The 24,369-nt window shown below is 34.6% G+C and overlaps 2 protein-coding genes across 11 annotated transcripts in view; one reads left to right on the plus strand and one right to left on the minus strand.

Moving 5' to 3' along the window:
- The window catches only part of LOC121910067 (solute carrier family 22 member 5-like), a 99,736-nt gene that overhangs the window by 46,297 nt on the left and 29,070 nt on the right, over positions 1-24,369 (minus strand). For 6 of the 8 annotated variants that reach the window (XM_042431034.1, XM_042431031.1, XM_042431033.1 and 3 more), the window contains one exon: positions 1,401-1,439. The exons of the other annotated variants lie outside the window; for them this stretch is intronic. In XM_042431034.1, coding sequence (XP_042286968.1) covers positions 1,401-1,439 — 39 coding nt within the window. The remainder of the gene's footprint in view (positions 1-1,400; positions 1,440-24,369) is intronic. 8 annotated transcript variants of the gene reach the window in all.
- Positions 1-24,369, plus strand: part of LOC121910072 — a 45,255-nt gene that overhangs the window by 19,780 nt on the left and 1,106 nt on the right. For 2 of the 3 annotated variants that reach the window (XM_042431049.1, XM_042431052.1), the window contains exon 5: positions 14,953-17,602. The exons of the other annotated variant lie outside the window; for it this stretch is intronic. In XM_042431049.1, the coding sequence (XP_042286983.1) occupies positions 14,953-15,092 (140 nt within the window). In that variant the 3' untranslated portion in view covers positions 15,093-17,602. Of the gene's footprint in view, positions 1-14,952; positions 17,603-24,369 lie in introns of those variants that run through there. 3 annotated transcript variants of the gene reach the window in all.

Raw genomic sequence — 24,369 nt, forward strand, 5'->3', positions numbered from 1 at the left:
AACCATATTTATGTCAGCAGTCTTTCTTTGAGTAAGCTGTTGAGTATGTAAGATGTTCAGTAGGTTTGTGACCACAAAAGCACTAATTCTTGGTATTGTGTTCACTGGCAATGTGGGTGACAACAAAAAAACTGCTTCCTTGAATCTTATGATACAACAAGACTGCAAAAAGACAGGAGCATAAACCAGCCCACTGTCAGTGGAAAATTCACAGATCAGTCTTCAACAGTCATGAAGAAGACATTGCACCATTGTGAATGCGGTGAGTCAAAGTTCTGAATTTTAATCTACACATACTGAAATAAGTTAAAGCAGAGTTTCATTACTTTTTTCATTATTTTATGGTTTGTAGAGGTATAAAATCTGAGATTGTATAAATTCTTGTGTTTTTTCTGAAACTATGCGATTATGAAAAACGATAATACAGACATGCTAATCATATTGTTCACGCTGAATTTTTATTAGAATTGATTTTTTACCTTCAAACTAACAACTGACCTTAAATTTAGTAAGTTTACAGTATATAAATACAAATTAAATATAAATCAAGTTTAACTTTTAAAATGACATCTGATTTATGTGTTACAGCATTAAAAACAATGATTTCCATCTACATGATCATCACATTTGCAGCAACAACAGCTCCAGCAAAAGGTACGCTTCAATGTAAAAGTATGTATAGAAAATAGGGGTGCAACGGATCACAAAACTCACGGTTCGGATCGTATCACTGATTTGAGTCACAGATCGGATAATTTTTAAGATCAGCAAAAAAAAAAAAAAAAAAGGCAGGGAGACAAATAAACCTTTGTTTTCCATATATTCTGTAAAACACTTACAACATGGAACTTTTGCCCATGGTCTTAAATGAAAACAACATTCAAGATGTCCATGCAAGATGCTGCAGCACATTAAACAGCGTGTAAAAATACCTGCAGATGTCACTACGGACCCGTTAGATGCTGGTTTGGTCGTTGCTCTTCAAAATCCCTGTTAGCGACGCACTGTCTGTCCATGACCTACTTATATCAGTTTGTTTACTTTGTCTTAAATGAAATATTAAATTTTGCAATTAATCCTCGATTCACTTGCGTGCTGAACCATGGGTGGCGATCCGTATGCATCACGGATCAACTACAATCCGTTACACCACTAGTAGAAACCAGTATTGTGTATAATAATGATAATAATAATTGAATAAAAACATGATTTAATGTTCTATGTAGAGTAAATCTAGGTCTTTGAAATAGTTATTAGTTGCTCAATAGCACAGGAAAAAAGTTGAAACAGTCCTCTATGATGTTATTCGTTGACAGTATGTTACATTGACAATAGTATTGTCTTTTTTTTTTCTTTTAGGGTTTATGGAATGCAATTTGTCTGAAGCTACTGGAACTCACCAATGTTTTGGAGCAGTGGGGCAGCCGTTGATTTTCAATCTTCCAAATACAGAAAATACAGAGATTAAGTTGACAAAGGATGACAAATACATTATTTTCATAATCAAAAAAAAACAGATAGTGACTAATAATGAGTCTGGAATCTTCACCAATCAAACATTCAAACTGAATAATGCAATGAAATGGCACTCTGGTGATTACCAGATGGAAGAATTTGAATTGAATGGTATTTTACTGAAAAAAGTCAAGATGCATCTACAAATTCAAGGTAGATAAAAAAAATTCTGATAATAATTATAGAAATTAAAAAAAAAAAAAAAAATTGACTATTATGGATAGCGTCATTTTAACAGGATACTTATCCTGTCAAGATATTTTTCATGTTAGTCTGAGATACATACAGACAGAAAATCATGCTCACATGTTTAGAGTGATTACTATCTTAAATATGTTTTTGATTACTACATGTTCATGCTCAACTGAAGTCATGTGGGCTTGTGTGCTGTCAGACGGGAAGGAGATGCCTGTTCTTGTCAAATAATATCTGTGGTCTGGTAGAGAACACTGTATGGACCAGTAACTTATTTATAGCCAGAATGTTTTGGGATAACAAGATAAAGTGGTTTGTTTTTATAACAAGAAATGTTTCTTATAAAAATGGAATAACATGAAAATGATCTCATCCTATCTAACGTGAAAAGGATCTCGTTAAAATGAGAAAAGTTTGTCGTTATAACAAGAAACAGAGCAAATATGTTTTTTTTTTATGCATTATGTAATTATTTATGTTCTTGTTAGATCCAACTTGGCAAGTTTATTTTGCTTTTATTAGACAGAACAGTAGAGAGATGGGAAACATAAGGCGAGAGAGGTAAAGAACAAACAAGTAACAACAAGCAACAAAGTTTCCCACTGATGTGCTCCTTAGGCCACTGGAAAGAAATATATTGACTCAGATTATTTGCTAAAAGATCCTGATGCCATCGAATGAGATGTCACCATCAGGTTTGAGGCAATATGTTTCATTCCATATTCTCAATCTTTCATTCCTTATTCTCAGTTTTCCATCACATCTTAATCAGGAATTGTTATACTGTACACAAATAGCCCTCAAATGTGCATTGAGAACTGTCTAATAACTCTAATCCTGTTGTCTCAGTGAAAAAGCAACTAGGCCTCAAAAGTTTTTTCTACAATCAAAACAGAAATTGGAATAGATATCAGTTCCATATTTGACAGATCTGATAGTAAATTTTACATTGTACTAGGTTTTATACATAGTGTATGCAGTACATGTGTTTGTCTTTCAGCTCCTGTGTCAGAGCCAGATGTGTCTCAGATATGTTTGTCACCAGAAGAAATGAAGGTCAGCTGCTCCTCTGAGGGAGATGAAGTCCAGTTCATTTTGAGTTTGGATGGTTACGTACTGATGCAGACCAGAACCCACAGCCAGTCTCAGAAAAACTGGACAGTGGACACACAATCCTTGACTGGGATTACAGATGAACAAGACAAAACAAACGTTTTGAATGTGAGCATCAGATTACACGGTCAGCTGACAGGAAACTTGATGTGTCGTGTTTGGAACAATTTTAGTAGCAATGAAAAGGTTATTCACCTGAAAAGCTGCAAAAGTACAGTGTTTGAAGGTAAATGCTCTCTTTTCTAAATATCAGCTCTTCACTACTATTTCACTTTCTTATCAAAAAAAAATTTAAATACATTAATCAATTATATTCATTTTAAAAATCACATTTTCTTTACTTTACTAGTACTTCTACTTTTCTTTTTAAGATTTTTCACTATCTGATACTGCAAATCACTTGTCTAGTGGGTGGGAAGTAACCATCTCAAACTCTCTTTTCACCAAAGAAATATTTTGCTTTTAATAATAATTACACATCCACTGATCACCTGAAGATAAAAATGGACAAGAAATATTTGAGAAACATATTGGTAGGTTTGAAATTAACATGTCATTCATCATATCTAATTTGGTTTGATATTTGTTTTCTAGATTGTGTTTCTGGCTTCCCTGTTGTAACTGTGGCTGTGATAGCTGGTGTTGCCGCTCTGCTTCTCCTTGTGACTCTGTGTGTTGGTCTAAAACATCTACGTAAGAAAACAAGACTCATGACTGTTAATGAGGGTAAGTGAAAGACATGCCATAATCTTTATTAATGCATATTTTACAAACCGTACTTGACATTCCTGACCATCATTTTGCTACTGGACTATTTTACAGTTAGGTTACCAAAGTTTTATAGATTTTTGAAAGCTTTTTTCTACATCAGAGGTAGCTGTTGCAGTATGTTCATTTAAATCCACCATGACTCGCAAAGACTTGAACATTTCTTACAAAAAGTAATCCATCACAATGATCATTAAATCTCCTTCATTTAATGTTACAGGCTTCCACTAGCATTGCGATTGAGAGTATGGACTAATTTGAAAAATAATCAAATGCATTTCCAAAGAGCAATAAAGCCATTTACAATAATAGAAGAGGACTAGGACTACCTCTCTCAACTACATTTCACATCTGTTCTTACTTTTTTCCAGCTAATTCTGACAATGAAATTGTCTACTCAGATGTTATGGTGATGAAGAATACGAGGAAAACTCGACCCATCTTTCATCAGAATGCAAAATAATTTTCTCCTAAAACAATAATTCAATCACCATCCAAAGCCTAAACCCTAACCATAACCTTGTTGGAAACCTCATGTCTAATCTTTAACATGAAATAATGATCAGGGATGATTGACTTTGTGGTTTGGAATAAGAAGTTCAACTAGTCCAACTATGGACTATGTCCAAAGTAAACAAGAATAACTCTTTTTTGAGGTACCATTTTAAAATTGTGGAGTTGAACGCATTTGTTTCTCAAATTTAACCATGCTTTTATATGATTTTATTTACTGTTTTTGCTTTGTAATTGTGTGGCATTGTTTACACTTTTTAAAGTGTTTTGTCCTGTGTATTTTACATGTATTTTTTATATAAACATATAACATTCATATATTTTTAATCTAATGTTTCATTTACCAAGGTCGAACAGAATGAAAAGGAGATAACTCCAGTTACTTATAAAAGCAAATGGAGTTTTGCTTGTTTGCACACTTTTATATAATTGTATTTACTGTATTTGCTTTGCAATTGTGCAGCATTGTGTACAAGTGTTTTGTCCTGTGTATTTTACGTGTATTTTTCAAATAAATATATTGATGACATTTGTAAATTAAAGGTCAAACAGAATGAAAAGAAGGAGATACTGTAACTTTAGTTTCTGTGCAACTAATAAAAGCAAGTGGGGTTTTTTCTTGTAATTAGTAAATGGTCAGTAATTTAATAATAAAACGTGTTGCTCATGGGTGACATCTGGAGGACGTAGACTGTTGTTGCAGTAACTAACAGTAAAGTAGAGTACAGTACCGTACAGTAGAATAGAGTACTGTATAATGTCCCAGTGTTGCAGTCAATAATAATATATGAAAGAGGAATACAACAATCACTTGAAACAACAATCAATACAAAAACTGAATAAGTATAAAGAGACAGCAGTACAGGCTCCAAGCAACAGATCATTTTTACCACAAGATGGAGACAAAAGTCCTCACATGTAACTAGATGATGGTAATGGAACAAAATCATAACAATACATTGAATTTTTTGTAACTTTTGTTAATATCAGTGTGGCTTTTCAGATACTGGATTCATGCACACATTGATATTAGACTGATGCACACACTGTCTCCACCCCAACTGCTACATCATGTTGGAGTAATCCTACTGTTACAGTCCACATGGGCTACATACCGTATGAGAAGGCCACTGTGCAGTTTCAATAATCAAAAGTCCACTTCTTCCAGTCTTTGTTGCCATAAACATTACATGCATCAGTGATTAATTTCTACACCCAGATATTTTTGTCATGTTATCTGGGTCCACATGGTGGGAGCAAAGTTGATGCTGTAACTTAACTCTAATTTCGATTATTTATATGTACTCTTAGCAAGATTGTGTATCTGTGCTCACAGCGGAGGTGAAGTGAGTCACTCCTGTGAGAGTTTTAAGCCTGTCCAGTTTTATATTACATATTGTTATTGCTGAATAGATCACATGACATACTTAATATCTCAAACATAATTTGAGAAAAGCATTCAGCATCAAATCATAATTAGCTTGTTTACTCTTCATTGTGTCGATCCTCCTACGCAGATGCTAAACCACAACATGGTCATATGTCTCTCTCTTTCTCAGCAATCTTGACACTGGTCTGATGCTGTGGTTGAAGCTGAGAGATACTATAGGAAAAAAAGCTGTGGTTTCTAACATTGCCCCTCACACGATAGATTATCACGCCTACGGTGTTATTTCCGTTTACATTCCCCTAAATGCAGAGCGTGGTAAATAGCACACAGCACGATTTAAAAATAAACAGCATGTGGGTATGTTGAGAGGCAGTGTTCATCTCTTTGTAGTGTCCTTTACAGAAATACAAAATCTCTCATCCTCCACGTCAAGATATGCCTAAATATGTCTTTATACAGCACATGTGTTAGAATCATTCAGAGTTTCATGTGATTGTGAGCAGATATTTTGCATTTAAATGTTAACATTAGAAACACTATGATCTCTCCTTCATTACACTGCATTTTGCAGTGTTGGGTAACGCAAACATTAAAAATGATTTATTCATTAGTGGAAGCTTTCTGGGGGCTGCGTGTGTCTCATACAGGAGACCTGTAGCTGAGACCTCTGTTTCACATGGTTGATGACAGAATTGACACAAGAACTCTCACCAACTGTGCATGCATTGCTCTTAAAGAAATTTGATTAAAAATATATGCATGTTTTCACTGTTTCCTACTAAAATGAATAAGTTATTTCAAGTATTTTATTAAAACATCACTTTTCCCAACAGAGTGTAACGAAGGTTACAATATTGTAACTGTATTTCTATAAACACAGGCAGAGCCTTCTACTGGACTCTTTGGGTAATACTCTCTTCCTATCACATGCATGCATTCGCCCACTGAAATTTGCACCAGCACCAATGGCCAGCCAATGAGGATGCGCCTACCGATTACATGTGTCTCGCACACTATATAAGCAGTGTCTAACCATTGCTCACTATCCAAAACCACTTCAGTGGATGGCATAGGAATGGCAGGGTCCATAACATTCGTTCTATCTCACAGCTGACACAACTGAATGTTCGCCCTGCTGCGACATGTCATCAGACTGCCTCACTGAGCCTAACCGGTTATATGTTAGTCGCTGTGGCCCTCCTACTACTTTATTATCTAGCCGCTTATGTGGAGCAGTAGGGAGCCCAACCCAGTCCAGTTAACATGGACCTGAGCTGGGTGAAGACATGGCCTAACCTTGCAGGGGTCATGGGTCATACGCCTAACACCCTGCACAAGCCATTTCCTGAGTCATCTTGGATCATGGGAGAATGCAGGTGTATAATTGCACGGGGGGGTCAGGTGTACCACAGCTGACACTCACATCACCCTTTTCACAAGTCCTGAGTCGCACCTTTGAGCACAGACCTCGAAAAGGAGCCTGTCATGTCCAAGAGATAGAACCTTATGAACGGACAAGGCGTAGACCAGGACGCTGCCGTGGATATGAACTCGACACTCACCCCAATGAACAAGGCCTTCAATGCTACCATGCCATGTGTTGAATGTGCTCGGACCACAGCAGGGGGGTCCTTACCCGCCTGCCTGTAAGCTTGGGAGATGCACTTGCAAAGCCAACTAGCTAGGTGCTTCTCAGATAGAGCTTTAACGGCCACTCCCTCTCCATAGCCATGGCACATCCTGACTGCCCGGCTAAGAACATGCAAATTTCAGTGGGCAATTGCGCGCGTGATAGGAAAAAGTATTACCCATAGAGTTCAGTAGAGGGCGGAGCCCATGTGAGATAGAACTTCTCAAATGTTTTCAGAAAGTCATCCTGGTAAGTGTAGCCATTCACATAATGACAGGAACAGCTTAGACAGTGCATGACAATTCAGTAATATGAACTTAAGACAGCAGAAAATACCCACTTTCTGCACCAAAGACTGCCATGATCCATTGGTTTTAACTGGAGAAACCATATTTTAGTTAAATGTCAGTGGTCTTGGTCTTAATACTGCAAGAAGCTCAGTAACTTATGTAAATTCAAATACGATAAGAAGCAATGTGATTCAGAAGTATTTTGCTTAGAGCAAATAATTGCTTCCTTGATTCTATCCTCACAATAAAACCAGAAACAAACCCGCCTGCTGACAGTGGAAAGTACACAGGTCCATGAATAAGCCTCGAAGAAGACACCTCATTGTTAAAGTTGTGAGTGATTTTTAAACTTTCACATATGAAACTGAGCAACTTTTAATTTATTGATTGTTCTGTCTACATGAGAAATTCACCATGCTTTAAAGATAGTTTGATGTGTGTTTCAACAGAAAAATGATTTTCATCTACATGATCCTTGCAGCTTTGATGCCAACAGAAGAAGGTAATTAAAAGTAATTAAAAATAGCCACAATATATGCCATACACACACACACGCATATGCATATATACACACACACACACACACACATATATATATATATATATATATATATATATATATATATATATACATATTAATTGTATGTTTGCTTGTCTCTATTAGGGTTTATGGAATGCAATATATCTAAACATACTCAAGCTCAGCAGTGTGTTGGAGCACTTGGGGAGCTGTTGATTTTTTACCTGCCACTGATGCAACAAAGATAATGTTGAAAAAAGATGAGACTACCATTTTAAACACATTAAATAATAAGGTAGTTGAGTTGGATAAGGAGTACCAAGGTCTCAGTGCACTCTTCACCAATGGAACATTCAAGCTGGATAATGCAAGGAAGAGACACTCAAGACAGAGATTACGTGTGTGAAATATATAAGTCTAATGGTAAATTACCACACAGACTCATCATGCACCTAGAAATACAAGGTAGAAAAAATGTATTGCAAGGCTAAACAAATGAATGCAAACAGAGACATTCTTATACTTGTCAACTCTATGACTGTTAAAAAGTGGGACATATTAATTATTAGATTGCATTAATGTCACTGTGTCAAACATTGCTTATAGAATTGTGTGTTACGGTCTGCAAACTGTATATTTTATATCTAAATTAGGATTAGTGGAAGGATTAGAAAGAACAACCATCACACATATTTAAGACCAACTCTACCACTACTATAGCAAACATTACTATTATAGCTGCTACTGCTGCATACATAACAGCCATTATCACAATTAATCATCACAACGCAAATACCCATAATTACTGCCCTAAAGGATCTGAACATCGACATTCTAAGATCTGCCCTCCAACTAGATGGAGATTGGCACCATCATAACCTTCATCATCATCATCATCATGTACACTACCAGTCAAAGGTTTGAAAACCTTCCCTTTCATTTGAATGAGAAAATGTGTCCAAACTTTTGACTGTTACTGTAGGCATTTAACAGTATAACAGAAGAGGATATTTAATTGTATAATGGTAAATTGCAGAATCCAGAGTTTTTGAAGCTTGACTCATATTGCAGACTGAAAGTCAGGATATTTCAGCCTCTGCTGCATCCAATTTGACCATTCTTTTTTTAAATCTGTCTCTTGTGAGTCTTGTGAAATTAACAGAAGTGCAATGTTAAACTGCTCAAGTGCCCTTTTCTCAATATGTTCTGGATAATGGACTTAAAGACTGAAAATTCCACACAAGACCATGTATCTCCTGATCAACTAACTGAATTAAATGTACCTTATACACATTAGTAATTGTGTCTTTGTATATAGTGCTGGATGTTAGTTCATCCTATCACCATATGTTCCAACACTGAAACATCAGTCACCATTACTGCTGCTCTGATGCAGATTGGGGAGAGAGATGGGTTTGAACAATAGGGCTCTGTGTGTGCTGAATGTGCATATTCGCTCTTTTGTCTGTTCTGGGTCTAAAACATTGTTGTGATGTTTTTTCTTGTTGTTTTTTGTATGAAAATAATCTTCTTGATGAGAAAATGAAATAAATCAATGTTGAATAAAGTATGCTAAAAGATTTCCTCATTATTCTTTCTGTTGATCAATGCTTGATACCTTGTTATTGCTGCCTCTGGTTAACTGATCAAAATTGAAACCTCATCTGCAAATGCCATAGCTGCCCAAAATACGTACTGTTGGGTGCAGTTTAGAATGTGGAGCAATATCAGGTGCTTTATTTATTTATTTATGCAGCTGATGATCTTTACTGATTTAGATGAGTCAATAAAACTCTAAACTTGTCAGTCAACGAGTGCTTTATTGTAAGTTCAGTAGACACAAAAATATTTGAACACAAACTATTTGGAACCAATAGTTACAGCAGAGAGGAGGTGAGTTTCTCCTCAGGCTGTGGGCCTTTCACACAAAGCACCATGGCTGAGACAGTGACAAAGAGAGTAAAAACCCTGTGGTTTTTTAGCTGTTAGTCACACCCATGGTTTAATTCTGCACAAGCGGCAACCTCTAGGGCTGAAAAATGAAGCCAATGTGGAAGTGCCAAAAACTGCAGTTTCTTGAATGGCCACTTGAGGCTGGCTCCAAAAGCGAGTCAATCCCCATTGACCCCATGTTAAAATGCCCAACTTTACAGCTGAAATAAACATGTTTACAGCGGTTTTAGGTCTCTATAGCTAATTTCCCCTTTCATGACAACTGTATGGGGGTTTTTTATTTTTTTTATAACTCACCTGTTTATATTTCATTAAGCTGTAAAGTTACGCATAATTAAGGACATGGCTGCTTTGACTCACAGGTTGCTAGCTGCTAGGTGGCTTGATTCAGCAACCAGGCTTCATTCGGTCCACCTCAGCTCCACCTCTTTGCCCATTTTGAATTAGCAGGGAGTTAGGCGGGGTCAGGCACTGCCAAGATGGAGACAGCTGTAGCTGCCCACTTTGAGCTTCAAAAGCACTCTTCAGAGACTACAGTCTATGATTCTGCAGTACCTGTGCTGTATGTGAGAAAGTTTAGTAATGTGGATGTTTGTTAGTAATGTATAGTGTATGGGTTTTTGAGTTTGGCTGCAGTACATTGACAGGCAGGAAGTGTTCCTTTCTTCATGTTGATGTGTAAACACCTCTCATCTTCAGGCAGCTCCTGTGCCTTTATGAATAAATATTCTATTCAATTTAAATACTTGTAAAGACATTAGAAATGTGATGACAAGCTGTGTCCTTTAATGTTGTTTTGTCAAAGACACTGGTACTATGTGCTCAAGAATAACTAAAAGTGAGTAAAATTAATTTATTCAGTATATTGAGGGAAATAAGTTTTACAGTGCCTGTTTGACAAAGATAAAGGATGTCACACCTGGAGGCTTTTTGTGCAGTTGTCTGCAGCTGAAATTGAAAATCACAACTCAGCGTAAAGACTTCTGTGATCCGTGTATTATGTTCTTCATTTGGTTTTCAGTGCTCTTCAGTTATAAGAGGAAGTGCTGTCATCAACGGTGTTATTTCTAAATGGCTTTTGAAAACTAGCCTGTGACTTGGATCTCTCTTTTACTGAATATATTTTAAAGTCTCACTTGGCTTTCTGTTTATTCCAGAACAAAGCACAATTATTTTAAATAATACAAGTCAGAAGACAGTGTATGAAAGGCAACAACCGGGACAATGAAAATAACACATTTGCATGATTCTATGACATTTACTGTTGACATACATTTTAACACAGACAGTGTATAATTGCACTAATATAATCACAGCACAGTGTTTGTATGAATTCTGCTTAAAATTAATATAAGTAAAACTTGATCATTCCTGAATGTAAAAACTGATACAAGTTCACATACTGTACAGTAATTGTTTACCATACCACCAAACAATTATTGTACAGTAATGTTTTAATAGTAATTGCAAATGGGAAGAAGTAGTTTCCCTCAGCATGAATGTCTTTGGTATTTAAGTCAGTAGGTTAATTCTTTATTTTGTTACTAATGTCATTGTCACATTGCCTGGTTAGGACTTAAAGATTTTTAGGTCTGTTAGTGAATCCTTTATTATGCCCCTCTTTAGACATATGCACACTGGATGTGCAGGTTATGGCTCATAATTACCTAGACTGCAGAATTTGTTTTATTGCAGCTGATAATACATACTCATATTTTTGGACATCACTTTCTTCAAAATATTAACATTTGTCACTATATTTAGAAAATATCTCAGGTGAATGGAGCCATCCACATAATGACTGGAACATATCATGCAGGACAAGGTAATGTTAAAATAAACATAGCTTATGTCAGCAGTCTTTATTTGTGTTAGATGTTGAGTATGTAAGATGTTCAGTAAGTTTATAACTACAAAAGCAGTGAATCTTGGTATCATGTTCAAGTTTGCTCTAGTTCAAGCAAGGTGTGGGTGACAACTCAACCTCCTTGAATCTTATTATACAAGACAGCAAATAGACAAGAGGAGCATAAACCAGCCCACTGTCAGTGGAAAATTCACAGATCAGTCTTCAACAGTCATGAGGAAGACATCGCACCATTGTGAATGTGGTGAGCGAAAGTTTTAAATTTGAATCTACGCATACTGAAATTCATTACTTTTTTTCGTTATTTTATAGTTTGTAGAGGTATAAAATCTGAGATTGTATAAATTGTTATGCTTTTTCTAGAACTGTGTGATTATGAAAAACGATAATCCAGACATGCTAATCATATTGTTGAGGCAGAATTTTTATTATAATTGACATTATAACTTCAAACTAACAACTGACCTTAAATTTAATAATTTTACAGTATATAAATTTAACATTTAAAATTAAAACTGATTTATGTGTTACAGCATTAAAAACAATGATTTCCATCCACATGATCATCACATCTGTGGCAACAACAGCTCTGGCAAAAGGTACACACAGGGTAAAAATGTGTTACTGTAGAAAACAGTATGGTGTATAATAATAATAATAATAATGATAATAACAATAATAACTACATACAAATATGATTTAATGTTCCATCTAGAGGAAATCTACGTTTTTAAACAGTCATCTATTATTTCCTTAATCCTGCTGAAATTAAATGCCACACACAAACTACTACAAATGATATTATTTGTTGTCAGTATCTTACATTGAGAATTGTATTTTCTTTCTTTTCCTTTAGGGTTTATGGAATGCAATTTTTCTGAACCTACTGGAGCTCGCCAGTGTTTTGGAGCAGTGGGGCAGCCGTTGATTTTTAATCTCCCAAATACAGCAAATACAGACATTGGGTTGAAAAGGGATGGCAAATACTTGATTTTCAGAATTAAAAAAAATCAGATACTGACTAATAATGAGTCTGGAATCTTCACCAATCAAACATTCAAACTGAATAATGTAATGAAAAGACATTCTGGGGATTACATGATGGAAGAATTTGGATCGAATGGTATTTTACTGAAAAACGTCACAGTGCATCTAGAAATACAATGTAGGTAAAAAAACAAAAAAAAAAATTAATCCGAAACAAAAAGTGTGTTCAACACAATTGTACATGACAAAAAATCTATTGTATATCTAAAACAGCAAAAAAGTGGACATTTTAAACTAGGCTGAAAGACAATAAAGGGTGGTGCTTATTAAATATTTGTGTAAATTAAGAAAAACAATTATATATTTGACTATTACAGCAGCAAGAAACTTTTCTCATTTTAACGAGATCCTTATCATGTTATAATAAGATATTTTTCATGTTAGTCTGAGATACATATAAACACATAATTATACTTGCAGTTTTAGAGTCATAACTATCATGAATATGGTTTTGATTACTATATGTGAGACTATGCTTGTGGCATATTAAACAGTTCAAGCAGTGTTCAGTCTCCAGTTCAGGCGGGTGCAGGGGTGGTGGTGGATAGTCAGGTCTTCTGCTGATAAACAGAGGGGATACTGGGCTTTGATGCTGCGGAGAGAGACGCTGCTCAACTGAAGTCATGTGGGCTTGTGCGCTGTCAGAAGGGAAGGAGATGTCTGTTCTTGTCAGATAATATCTTTGGTCTGGAAGAGAACACTGCTCAGACTGGTACTTATTTATAGCCAGAATGTTTTGTGATAACAAGATGAAGTGGTTTGTTTTTATAACAAACCACTTCATCTTGCAAAAATGGAATAACATGAAAATAATTTTATCTAACGTGAAAAGGATCTAACATTAACATGAGAAAAGTTTGTCGTTATAACAAGAAACTGAGCAAATATGTTTTCTATGAATTATCGTTTATGTTCTTGTTAGATCCAACTTGACAAGTTAACTTTGCTTTTATTAGACACAACAGTAGAGAGACACAGTAAAACATAAGGTGAGAGGGGAAAACAATGAACAAGTAATGACATGCAAAGTTTTCCACTGATGTGCTCCTTAGGCCACTGGAAAGAAATATAATGACTCAAATTATTTCCTAAAACATCTTGATGTCATCAAATGAGATGTCACCATCAGGTTTGAGTCAATATGTTTCATTCCATATTTTCAAACTTTCATTCTATGTTCTCAGTTTTCCATCACATTTAGTCAGGAATTGTTATATTGTATACAAATAGCCCTCAAACGTGCACTGAGAACTGTTTAATAACTCTAATCATGTTGTCACTGTGAAAAAGCAGCTAGGCCTCAAAAGTTTTTTCTACAGTCAAAATAGAAATTGGAATAGATATCAGCTCCATACGTCACAGATTTGATGTTCAGTTTTACATTGTACTAGGTTTTATACGTAGTGTATACAGTACATATGTTTGTCTTTCAGCTCCTGTGTCAGAGCCAGATGTGTCTCAGATGTGTTTGTCACCAGAAGAAATGAAGGTCACCTGCTCTTCTGAGGGAGATGTCAAAGAGTTCAGTTTGAGTTTGGATGGTTACGTACTGATGAGGACCAGAACCTACAGCCAGTCCCAGAGAAACTGGACAGTGGACACACAATCCTTGACTGGGATTACAGACAAACAAGACAAAGCCAACGTTTCCAGTGTGAGCATCAGATTACATGGTCAGCTGACAGGAAACTTGACGTGTCATGTTCAGAACAATGTTAGCAGAGATGAAAAGGTTGTTCATCTGAAAAGCTGCAAAGGTACAGTGTTTGAAGCTAAATGCTATCTTTTCTAAATATCAGCTCTTCACTACCATTTCAATTTTTTATTCAAGAATTTTATCAATTAAATTCATTATAAAAATCACATTTTGTTTACTAGTAAAACTATCCTGTGGTCTGGTAGAGAACACTACTTTTCTTTTTAAGATTTCTCACTATCTGATACTGCAAATCACTTGTCATGTTGGTGGAAAGTAACCATGTCAAACTCTCTTATGACCATATCATTATTTTGTTTTTAATGATAATTACACATCCACTGAACACCTGAAGATAAAAATGGACAAGAAATATTTGAAACATATCGGTAGCTTTGAAATTGACACATCAATGCCATCATGATATCTAATTTGGTTTGATATTTGTTTTCTAGGTTGTGTTTCTGGATTCCCTGTTGTGACTGTGGCTGTGATAGCTGGTGTTGCCGCTCTGCTTCTCCTTGTGACTCTGTGTGTTGGTCTAAAACATCTACATAAGAAACCAAGACCCATGACTGTTAATGAGGGTAAGTGAAAGACATGCCATAATCTTTATTAATGAATATTTTACAAACCATACTTGACATTCCTGACCATCATTTTGCTACTGGACTATTTTACAGGTAGGTTACCATAGTTGTATAGATTTTTGAAAGTTTTTTTTTTACTTTTAAGGTATCTGTTGGTATGTTCATTTAAATGCACCATGAAAGTTGACTTGCAAATACTTAAGCATTGCTTGCAGAAAGAATCCATCACAATGATCTCTAATTAAATCTCCTTTGTTTAATGTTACAGACTAACACTAGCATTGTGATTGAGAGTATGGACTGATTTGAAAAGAATGTAATATATTTCCAAACAGCAATAATGTTATAATGTTACAAAAACAAAAGAAGACATTTCACATCTGTTTTCACTTTTTCCAGGTAATTCTGACAATGAAATCATCTACTCAGATGTTATTGTGATGAAGAACACAAGGAAAGGTCGACCCATCTTTCATCAAAATACAAAATAATTTTCTCCTAAAACAATAATTCAATCACCAGCCCAAGTCTAAACCCTAACCATAACCTTGTTGGAAACCTCATGTCTAATCTTTAACATGATATAATGATCAGGGATCATTGACTATGTGACTTGGAAAAAAAAGTTCAACAAGTCCAACTATGGACTATTCCTAAAGTAAACAAGAATAGTTTTAATTTTGATTTTTGAGTTAAAATTGTGGAGGTTTTTTGCATTTGTTTCTCAAACATAACATATACTTTTATATGATTTTATTAACTATTTTTGCTTTGTAATTGTGTGGCATTGTGTTTTGTCCTGTGTATTTTACATGTATTTTTCAAATAAACATATTGGCAACATTTGTATATTTTTAACGTAATGTTTCATTCACCAAGGTCAAAATGAAAAGGAGATAACTTCAGTTATTAATAAAAGCAAGTGGAGTTGTGCTTATAATTAGTATATGGTCAGTCATTTAGTTATAAAACATGTTGCTAATGGGTGACATACTCTAGTAGTTACTAAACACAGATTAGAGTAGAGTGGAGTACTGTATAATGTCCCAGTGTGGCAGTCAGTAATAATATATAAAAGAGGAATACAACAATCAGTTGAAACAACAATCAATACAAAAAATGTATATCAGTATAAAGAGACAGAAGTACAGGCTCCAAGCAACAGATCATTTTTAACCACAAGATGAAGACAAAAGTCATCCCATGTAACTAGATGATGGAAATGGAACAAAATCATTACAATACATTGAATTTGTTTTAACTTTATGTCAATTTTAGTGTGGCTATTCAGATACTGGATTCATGCATACATTGATGCTAGACTGATGCACTACACTGTCTCCACTCCAAGTGTTACATCATGTTGGAGTCTCATCCTACTGTTACAGTCCACATGGGCTACATACAGTATGAGAAGGCCACTGTGTAGTTTAAATGATCAAAAGTACACTTTTTCCAGTCTTTGTTGTGATTAATTTCCACATTCAGATATTCTTATCATGTTATTTGGGTCCACAGGGTGGGAGCAAAGTTGATGCTGTAACTTTACTCTAATTTTGATTATTTATATGTACTCTTAGCAAGATTGTGTATCTGTGCTCACAGCAGAGGTGAAGTGAGTCTCTCCTGTGACAATTTTAAGCCTGTCCAGTTTTATATTACATATTGTTATTGCTGAATAGATCACATGGCATACTTTGATAATTTGAGAAAAGCATTCAGCATCAAGTTATAATTAGCTTGTTTACTCTTCATTGTGTCGATTCTCCTACACAGATACTCAACCACAACATGATCACATGTCTGATGCTGTGGCTGAAGCTGAGATGGGAAAAAAGCTGTGGTTTCTAACGTTGCCCCTCACATAATAGATTATCACGCCTAAGATGTTATTTCCGTTTACATTCCCCTGAATGTAGAACATGGTAAATAGCATACAGCACATGATTTAAAAATAAACACCATGTCGGTATGTTGAGAGACAGTAAGTGTTCATCTCTTTGTAGTGTCCTTTACGGAAATACAAAATCTCTCATCCTCACACAGCTTTAAGATATGCTTGCAGATGAGTTGAGAGATAAAAACATAATATTTCTTTATACAGCACATGGGTGTAAGAACCATTCAGTTTCATGACTTTGTGAGCAAATATTTTACATTTAAATGCTGTCTTGACATTAGAAATACCATGATGTGTCCTTCATTACACTGCATTTTGTAGTGTTTGGTAAAGAAAAAATCATTAATTCATTCATTAATTCATTGATTGTTTTGCCTACATGAGAAATTCACCATGATTTAAAGATGTTTTGATGTGTGTCTGAACAGAAAAATGATTTTCATCTACATGATCCTCACAGCTCTGGTGCCAACAGCAAAAGGTACAATTTAGAGTAATTGTGCAGTTAATAACTGAACAAAGTCATTAAATAATTGAAAATAGCTATTATATCATGTTGCCAGTTTTAGTCACTCCTTTCCTGACAGTTCATAAATGACTGAAACCCTTATCAAGTATTTGTTATACCTATACTTACATATATATATACATATACACACACACACACACACACACACACACACACACACACACACACACACACACACACACACACACACACACATATATAATTATATGTTTGCTTGTCTCTATTAGGTTTTATGGAATGCAATATATCTGAACCTACTCAAGTTCAGCAGTGTGTTGGAGCACTTGGGGAGCCACTGATTTTTTACCTGCCCACTGATGCAACAAAGATAATGTTGAAAAAAGATGATACTACCATTTTAAACACATTAAATAATAAGGTAGTTGAGTTGGATAAGGAGTACCAAGGTCTCAGTGCACTCTTCACCAACGGAACATTCAGGCTGGATAATACAAGGAAGAGACACTCTGGAGATTACATGTGGGAAGTATTTCAGTCTAATGGTGAATTATCACACAAATTCATCATGCATCTAGAAATACAAGGTAGGATTTATTTTTAATAAAATGTATTTAAATACTTTTATAAAATACAAACCATGGTCAGTACCAATGTAGAATACTTGAAAAAATGTCTGTAAAGCTAAACAAATGAATGCAAACAGAGACATATTTATACTTGCCAACTATATGACTTATTAATTATTAGATTGCATTAATGTGTCTGTGTCAAACATTGCTTATGGAATTGCGTGTTAAGGTTTGCAAACTGTATATTTTATATCTAAATTAGGATTATGAATACAATATTTGTAATTTGTAGTTCTTTTAAAACAGCAAATTCCTGTAAGTACCTACATATAAATGCAGCTTGTGCTTTGCTATCATACAAATGTTGCATTTAAGAAATATAAATAGAATTTACAAATATGAAGACACTGGTGAATTTTGTTACTCACTTCACATACTTTGACCTACACTCTTATCTAACGGTATTCTGAATAGTTTGATTTAAGCAGAGGTTTCATTCAGGTATTTTGGGGGCTGTAGTTGAATTGTATTTCATTATACTGAGAGATGTTTCCAATATTTTGTCAACCCTCCATAATATACATGTACTGTGTATTTAATGTTGTATTTTTATTATATAATCCTGTATTTGGATATCTTATACTCATGTTATACCTATATGTCTGTTTAAAATACTTTTTTAAAAGTTTCACATAATTTTAGAATTTACTGTATATGCCATATGAATATGTCTATATATTGTCTTTAGCTGACAACGTACAGTATAGAAGACATGTTTCAGAGTTGGCACTGGATTTTGCTTTGCATTTTATACTGTATATTCTGTATGTGTGACTGTGTGACTCTATGCTGTCTTCCAGCTCCTGTGTCAGAGCCAACTGTGTTTCAGACATGTTTGTCACCAGAACAAATGAAGGTCACCTGCTCTTCTGAGGGAGATGTCAAAGAGTTCAATTTCAGTTTGGACGGTTACTTACTGACGCAGACCAAAGCCCACAGTCAGTCCCTGAGTCACATGACAGAGGACACACCATCACTGGCTTCAAACGCAATTGAACAAGACACACCCAGAGTTTCACATATAAGCATCAGTTTATATGGTTAACTGACAGGAAACTTGATGTGCAATGTTCAAAACAATGTCAGCAAAGAAGAAAGAGTTATCCAGCTGACAAGCTGTAAAGGTACTGTATCTCGAGGAATGATCAAATTCCATATTATGTCAATATGTTCACTCTTATATATGTTTTGTGGTTTTTTTTATGGTGTAACTATACAGTATGTTGTTACAATGTATCTTTTGTAGGAGATCTCATCTTCAGGCAGGTTTTACATGTGTTTACAACATAGTATTTCTAAATGGGTATTAAAGAACTAGCTTATGGCTTTGCACTCTGTTCCACATAAACTATAACACAGGTTCACCACAACAACAACAACATGAACTAGCTAAAAGGCACCTGATTGGCAGCACCTGGGGGTACCATAAGCTCAAAACAAGAGTCAATAGCAACAGCAAAATAAGCTGTTTTGCATTGGCAGAGAATATTTGGCAAATTTTTCATGGGCACAACCCACATACTCAGCTCTGCTGCTCATCCCACAAATGTATGTTCCTTACAAATGTGGCACTATTTAAAAGGGAAATAAACAGGCTTTCCAACAGTATAAGATTTATTGCCAAGAAACATTGTTACAACAAAGAAATAATCTACCAAACACAAATTTCCTTACTTTTTGTGCAAAGTTAATATATAGTAACTACAATACTTCACATAGCACATGATGAAAGAGGTAAAACTGAAGACAGCAGAAATTAACCACTTATAGTATGAGTATGATCTTGGTCTACTGCAGTGTCCCAGACAGCTGTTTCCACTGTACATCTATTTATATACAGTAGTATAACATAGTTTTACTGTGTTATTGCAGTAAACATTTAATGTTTAATGAAGTTTTAAGCTGCAATCCCATTAACATCAATGAGGATACTATAAAATCTTCCTATATGATGTTGGCAGTACTATAACCACTAACCTATAGTCAGCCTCCTGAACTTTGGAACAATGTCTTCAGTTGAGTTGAGGCTCTTTTCAGTGTATGTTGGTGCTTCCTATTCATTCTCACTAGGGCTATGTCTTCATCTGATGCATCCCTGTTGCAAGTACACAGCTACAGCTAGTAAATATGTCAAACAATTAATAGAAGATGCAACAATGGACAAGAAATATCAGAGATAACACTGAGAATCACGTCTGTCATCAAAGTCTCTACTGTAATTTTGTCATAGTATCTCATATTTGTTTGTGTTTCTAGCTTCCAATTCTGACTTCCCTGTTAGGACTGTGGCAATGATAGCTGGTGCTGTTATTGTCCTTCTTCTCCTTTTGGTTCCATGTCTTGGTATTTGTCAGTTACGCAAGAAAACACAACCCACAGCAATTAAGGACGGTAAGAGAAAGATGCTCTCCATTGTCTTCATTTCCTCCTGTGACCATGAGGTCTATTTAATTTTCTTGACAACTTAGAAAAAAATATTATTCATAGGAAGTAGAATAAAGCATGGATAGATATATTCTTATATAAATTGACCAAACTGACATTGATGCAGAATTGAGCACGTTCAAGATACAAACCATGGACTGTACAGTACATATACTTGACTTTCCTGAAATGAAACACTAAGGTTAATGCTGATTCAATCACATTACTTTAAAGTGCATACAGCAACAAGTGACGAATGAAACCACATAACCATGCCACACACACACACACACACACACACACACACACACACACACACACACATTTAAGGTAGCCACTTCATAGAGCAGAGCGAAAGTCAATTTGCAAAAAATCCAAAAACTGTTTGAAGTCCATCACAATTCCCACCATTTCAAACTTTTTGTGGTAAAGCAGTTTGAGAGAAAAAAAACTGGAAATATATCAGATGCGTTACCATGAAACAATGATGTCATGTTGTATGTATATATCAATGTTCACTGACAAATTACCTTTGCAGGTTTCATATCACTCTGAAATGAAATTAAATCAATGGCTGATTAGAGGGTAGGAATGTAATATGTTTTGCAAAAGGTATTCTTTTTCTCATTCTTAAAGTTAGCCATGCATGTAGTTATGTAATGTTATGTAATATAGTAAATAAACAGTCTATAGCTTGCAAAAACAAAGCTGCTGTTATTTATAGCATCAATTATTTAGCATCAAAGAATCAAAAGATCCCATTAGTGCAATAATTATGTTTCATTAAATAAACAAGCTGAAACAACACATTAACAGCATCAGTTTTAACTTATAATAAAAAAAATGCTTGAGGTTACAGTAAAACTATGAATACACTTCATTTATACTGAATTATTCCTATTTAAATCTATCCATATCATTTTCACAACTGAGATACACAGTATCCGATAGAAAGTACAAGCAAAAAAGAACAGGTTTTCCAAGTTTGATGAATCTTGTGCATTTCTGTTATAATATGTGAGAAGGAAAAGTCACCCTAACCCAACCTGAGCATCTAATATTGTTCATGAGAAGCTGTTCTAATTTACACAAAAATGTGCAGTAATATTATTTTTAACTAGATTTAATTTTGTTAATGCTTTTTTTCTTTTGTTCCTTTTCCAGGTATTTCCAAAGATGACATCCTCTACTCAGCTGTTACATACAAAATGTTAATATAGCAGCACTATATTTCACAATAGACTACTCTCCCTGTAAATAGAATACTTTTTTCTTGTGATTTTTCAGATAACATTTTGTAGAATTTGTTTTTCAGCCCTTATGCATTTGCTTTCTGAATGTGACAGGGCTTTTACTTTCAGTGATTTGCTTTGTAATTGTGCCTGGTATTGGAAAATATATTTTTAATAAACATGTAGTGACAGACTCACTTGTTGTGCTAATGATCAATACAACCAACATTTTCTTTTCACTCTGTTGTTTCCTGTCTGTGTTTCACCATATAAACTAAATCAAGGTCCAGCACAAAGAGAGGAAGATAAAACTGTTTTAAGGTTTCCACACAACTGGTAAAAGACAGTAGACAGTTTTTGCTTTATGACTTTGGTTTTTAATCAGTAATTTGTTAGTACTGTAGCAATGAAAAATGTACCTCATGGGTAACATCTGGATGACATATACTTTAAGGTAAAATTAAATTAGATTTTATTGTAAGGGAACTATAGCAGTTCTGGTCTACGCTTTCTACTTTTAAGGATACCATATAATAACATTGGCATTGAACATTTTAAGTGCTAAGTCTTTGTTAATGATTAGTTTAGACTAATCTAAACTAAAGTGCAATGTTAAACTGCTCAAGTGCCCTTTTCTCAATATGTTCTGGATAATGGACTTAAAGACTGAAAATTCCACACAAGACCATGTATCTCCTGATCATTTAACTGAATTAAATGCACAGTATACACATTTGTAATTGCAACTGATGATCTTTACTGAATTAGATGAGTCAATAAAACTCAAAACTTGACAATCAACAAGTCTGCTTTAAGTAAGTAAGTTTAGTAGACACAAAAAAACATTTGAACACAAACTATTTGGAACCAGTAGTTACAACAGAGAGGAGAGGAGGTGAGTTTCTCTTCAGGCTGTGAGTCTTTCACATGAAGCACCATGGCTGAGACAGTTACAAGGAAAGAAAAAACCCTGTGGTTTTTTAACTGTCAGTCTCACCCATGGTTTAATTCTACATTACCCATGCTGCATATGAGAATGTTTAGTGATGTGGATGTTTGTTAGTAATGTGTAGTGCATGAGGTTTTTAAGTTTGGCTGCAGTACATTGAGAGGCAGGAAGTGTTCCTTTCTTCATGTTGTTGATGTGTAAACACCTCTCATCTTCAGGCAGCTCCTGTGTCCATGCCTTTATGAGTAAATATTCTGCATTTAAATACTTGTGAAGACATTAGAAATATGATGATAAGCTGTGATGGATCTGCACTACTTGAATTAATGTAAGTAAAACTTGGTCATTCGTGAATGCAAAAACTGATACAAGAAGTTCACACACTGTACTGTAATTGTTTAACATTCAACTAAACAATTACTGTACAGTAATGTTTTAATAATAATTGGAATTGGGAAGAAGTTCCCCTTAACATTTATGTTTTTGGTATTTAAATCAGTAGGATAATTCTTTGTTTTGTTATGTATGTCTTTAAAATTCTCTCTAAAACCGAAAGTACATACCTATAAACCTATATCTTTTGCAAAGACATGTTGTCAGAACCTAGTGATAAAAAATATTGTGAATACTACAGACTTCATGCAAATACAGTACAGTCAGGTAAAAATGAAATATCATATTTCCAACATTATGAACTGAGACAAAAAGTATGTATTTTGTCATTATGTGTGTGATATTTTAAAAACATTAAAGATTTTTAAGTCTGTTAGTGAATCTTTTATTATTCCCCCTCTGTAGACATATGTACACTAGATGTTGTGCAGCTTATGGCTCATAATTACCTAGACTGCATTTGTTTTATTGTATAAAACATACTCACATTTTTGGAAAACATACTCATCATTTTCTTCCAAATATTATTTTGTTGTTTATTCTTCCAAAATGTTGTAACTATATTTAGAAAATGTCTCAGGGGAATGGAGCCATCCACATTATGACTGGAACATATCACACAGGACATGGGTTAAAATAAATATACTTAAATAAATTTAAAAAAATAAATAAAACACTTGTATTGGGCATTATTTTAAGTTTCAGAAACCATATTTATGTCAGCAGTCTTCATTTGAGTAAGATGTTGAGTATGTAAGATGTTCACAAAAGTAGTGAATCTTGGTATTATATTCAAGTTTGCTCTAGCTCACTAGCAAGTTGTGGGTGACAACAAAATAACCGCTTCCTTGAATCTTATCATACAACAAGACTGCAAAAAGACAAGAAGAGCATAAACCAGCCCACTGTCAGTGGAAAATTCTCAGATCAGTCTTTAACAGTCATGAAGAAGACATTGCATCATTTTGAATGTGGTGAGCGAAAGTTTTAAATTTGAATCTACGCATGCGGAAATTAGCTAAAGCAGAACTGCATCACTGTTTTTCTTTATTTTATAGTTTGTAGAGGTATAAAATCTAAGATTGTATTAAATTCTTATGTTTTTTCTGAAACTGTGTGTTATGAAAAACGATAATCGAGACAACTAATCATATTGTTCAGGCTGAATTTTTATTAGAATTCACATTTTAACTTAAACTAACAACTGACCTCAAATTTAGTAATTTTACAGTATATACATTTAACATTTAAAATTAAATCTGATT

This window comes from Thunnus maccoyii, chromosome 13 (assembly GCF_910596095.1).
Source record: "Thunnus maccoyii chromosome 13, fThuMac1.1, whole genome shotgun sequence".
Lineage (NCBI taxonomy): Eukaryota > Metazoa > Chordata > Actinopteri > Scombriformes > Scombridae > Thunnus > Thunnus maccoyii.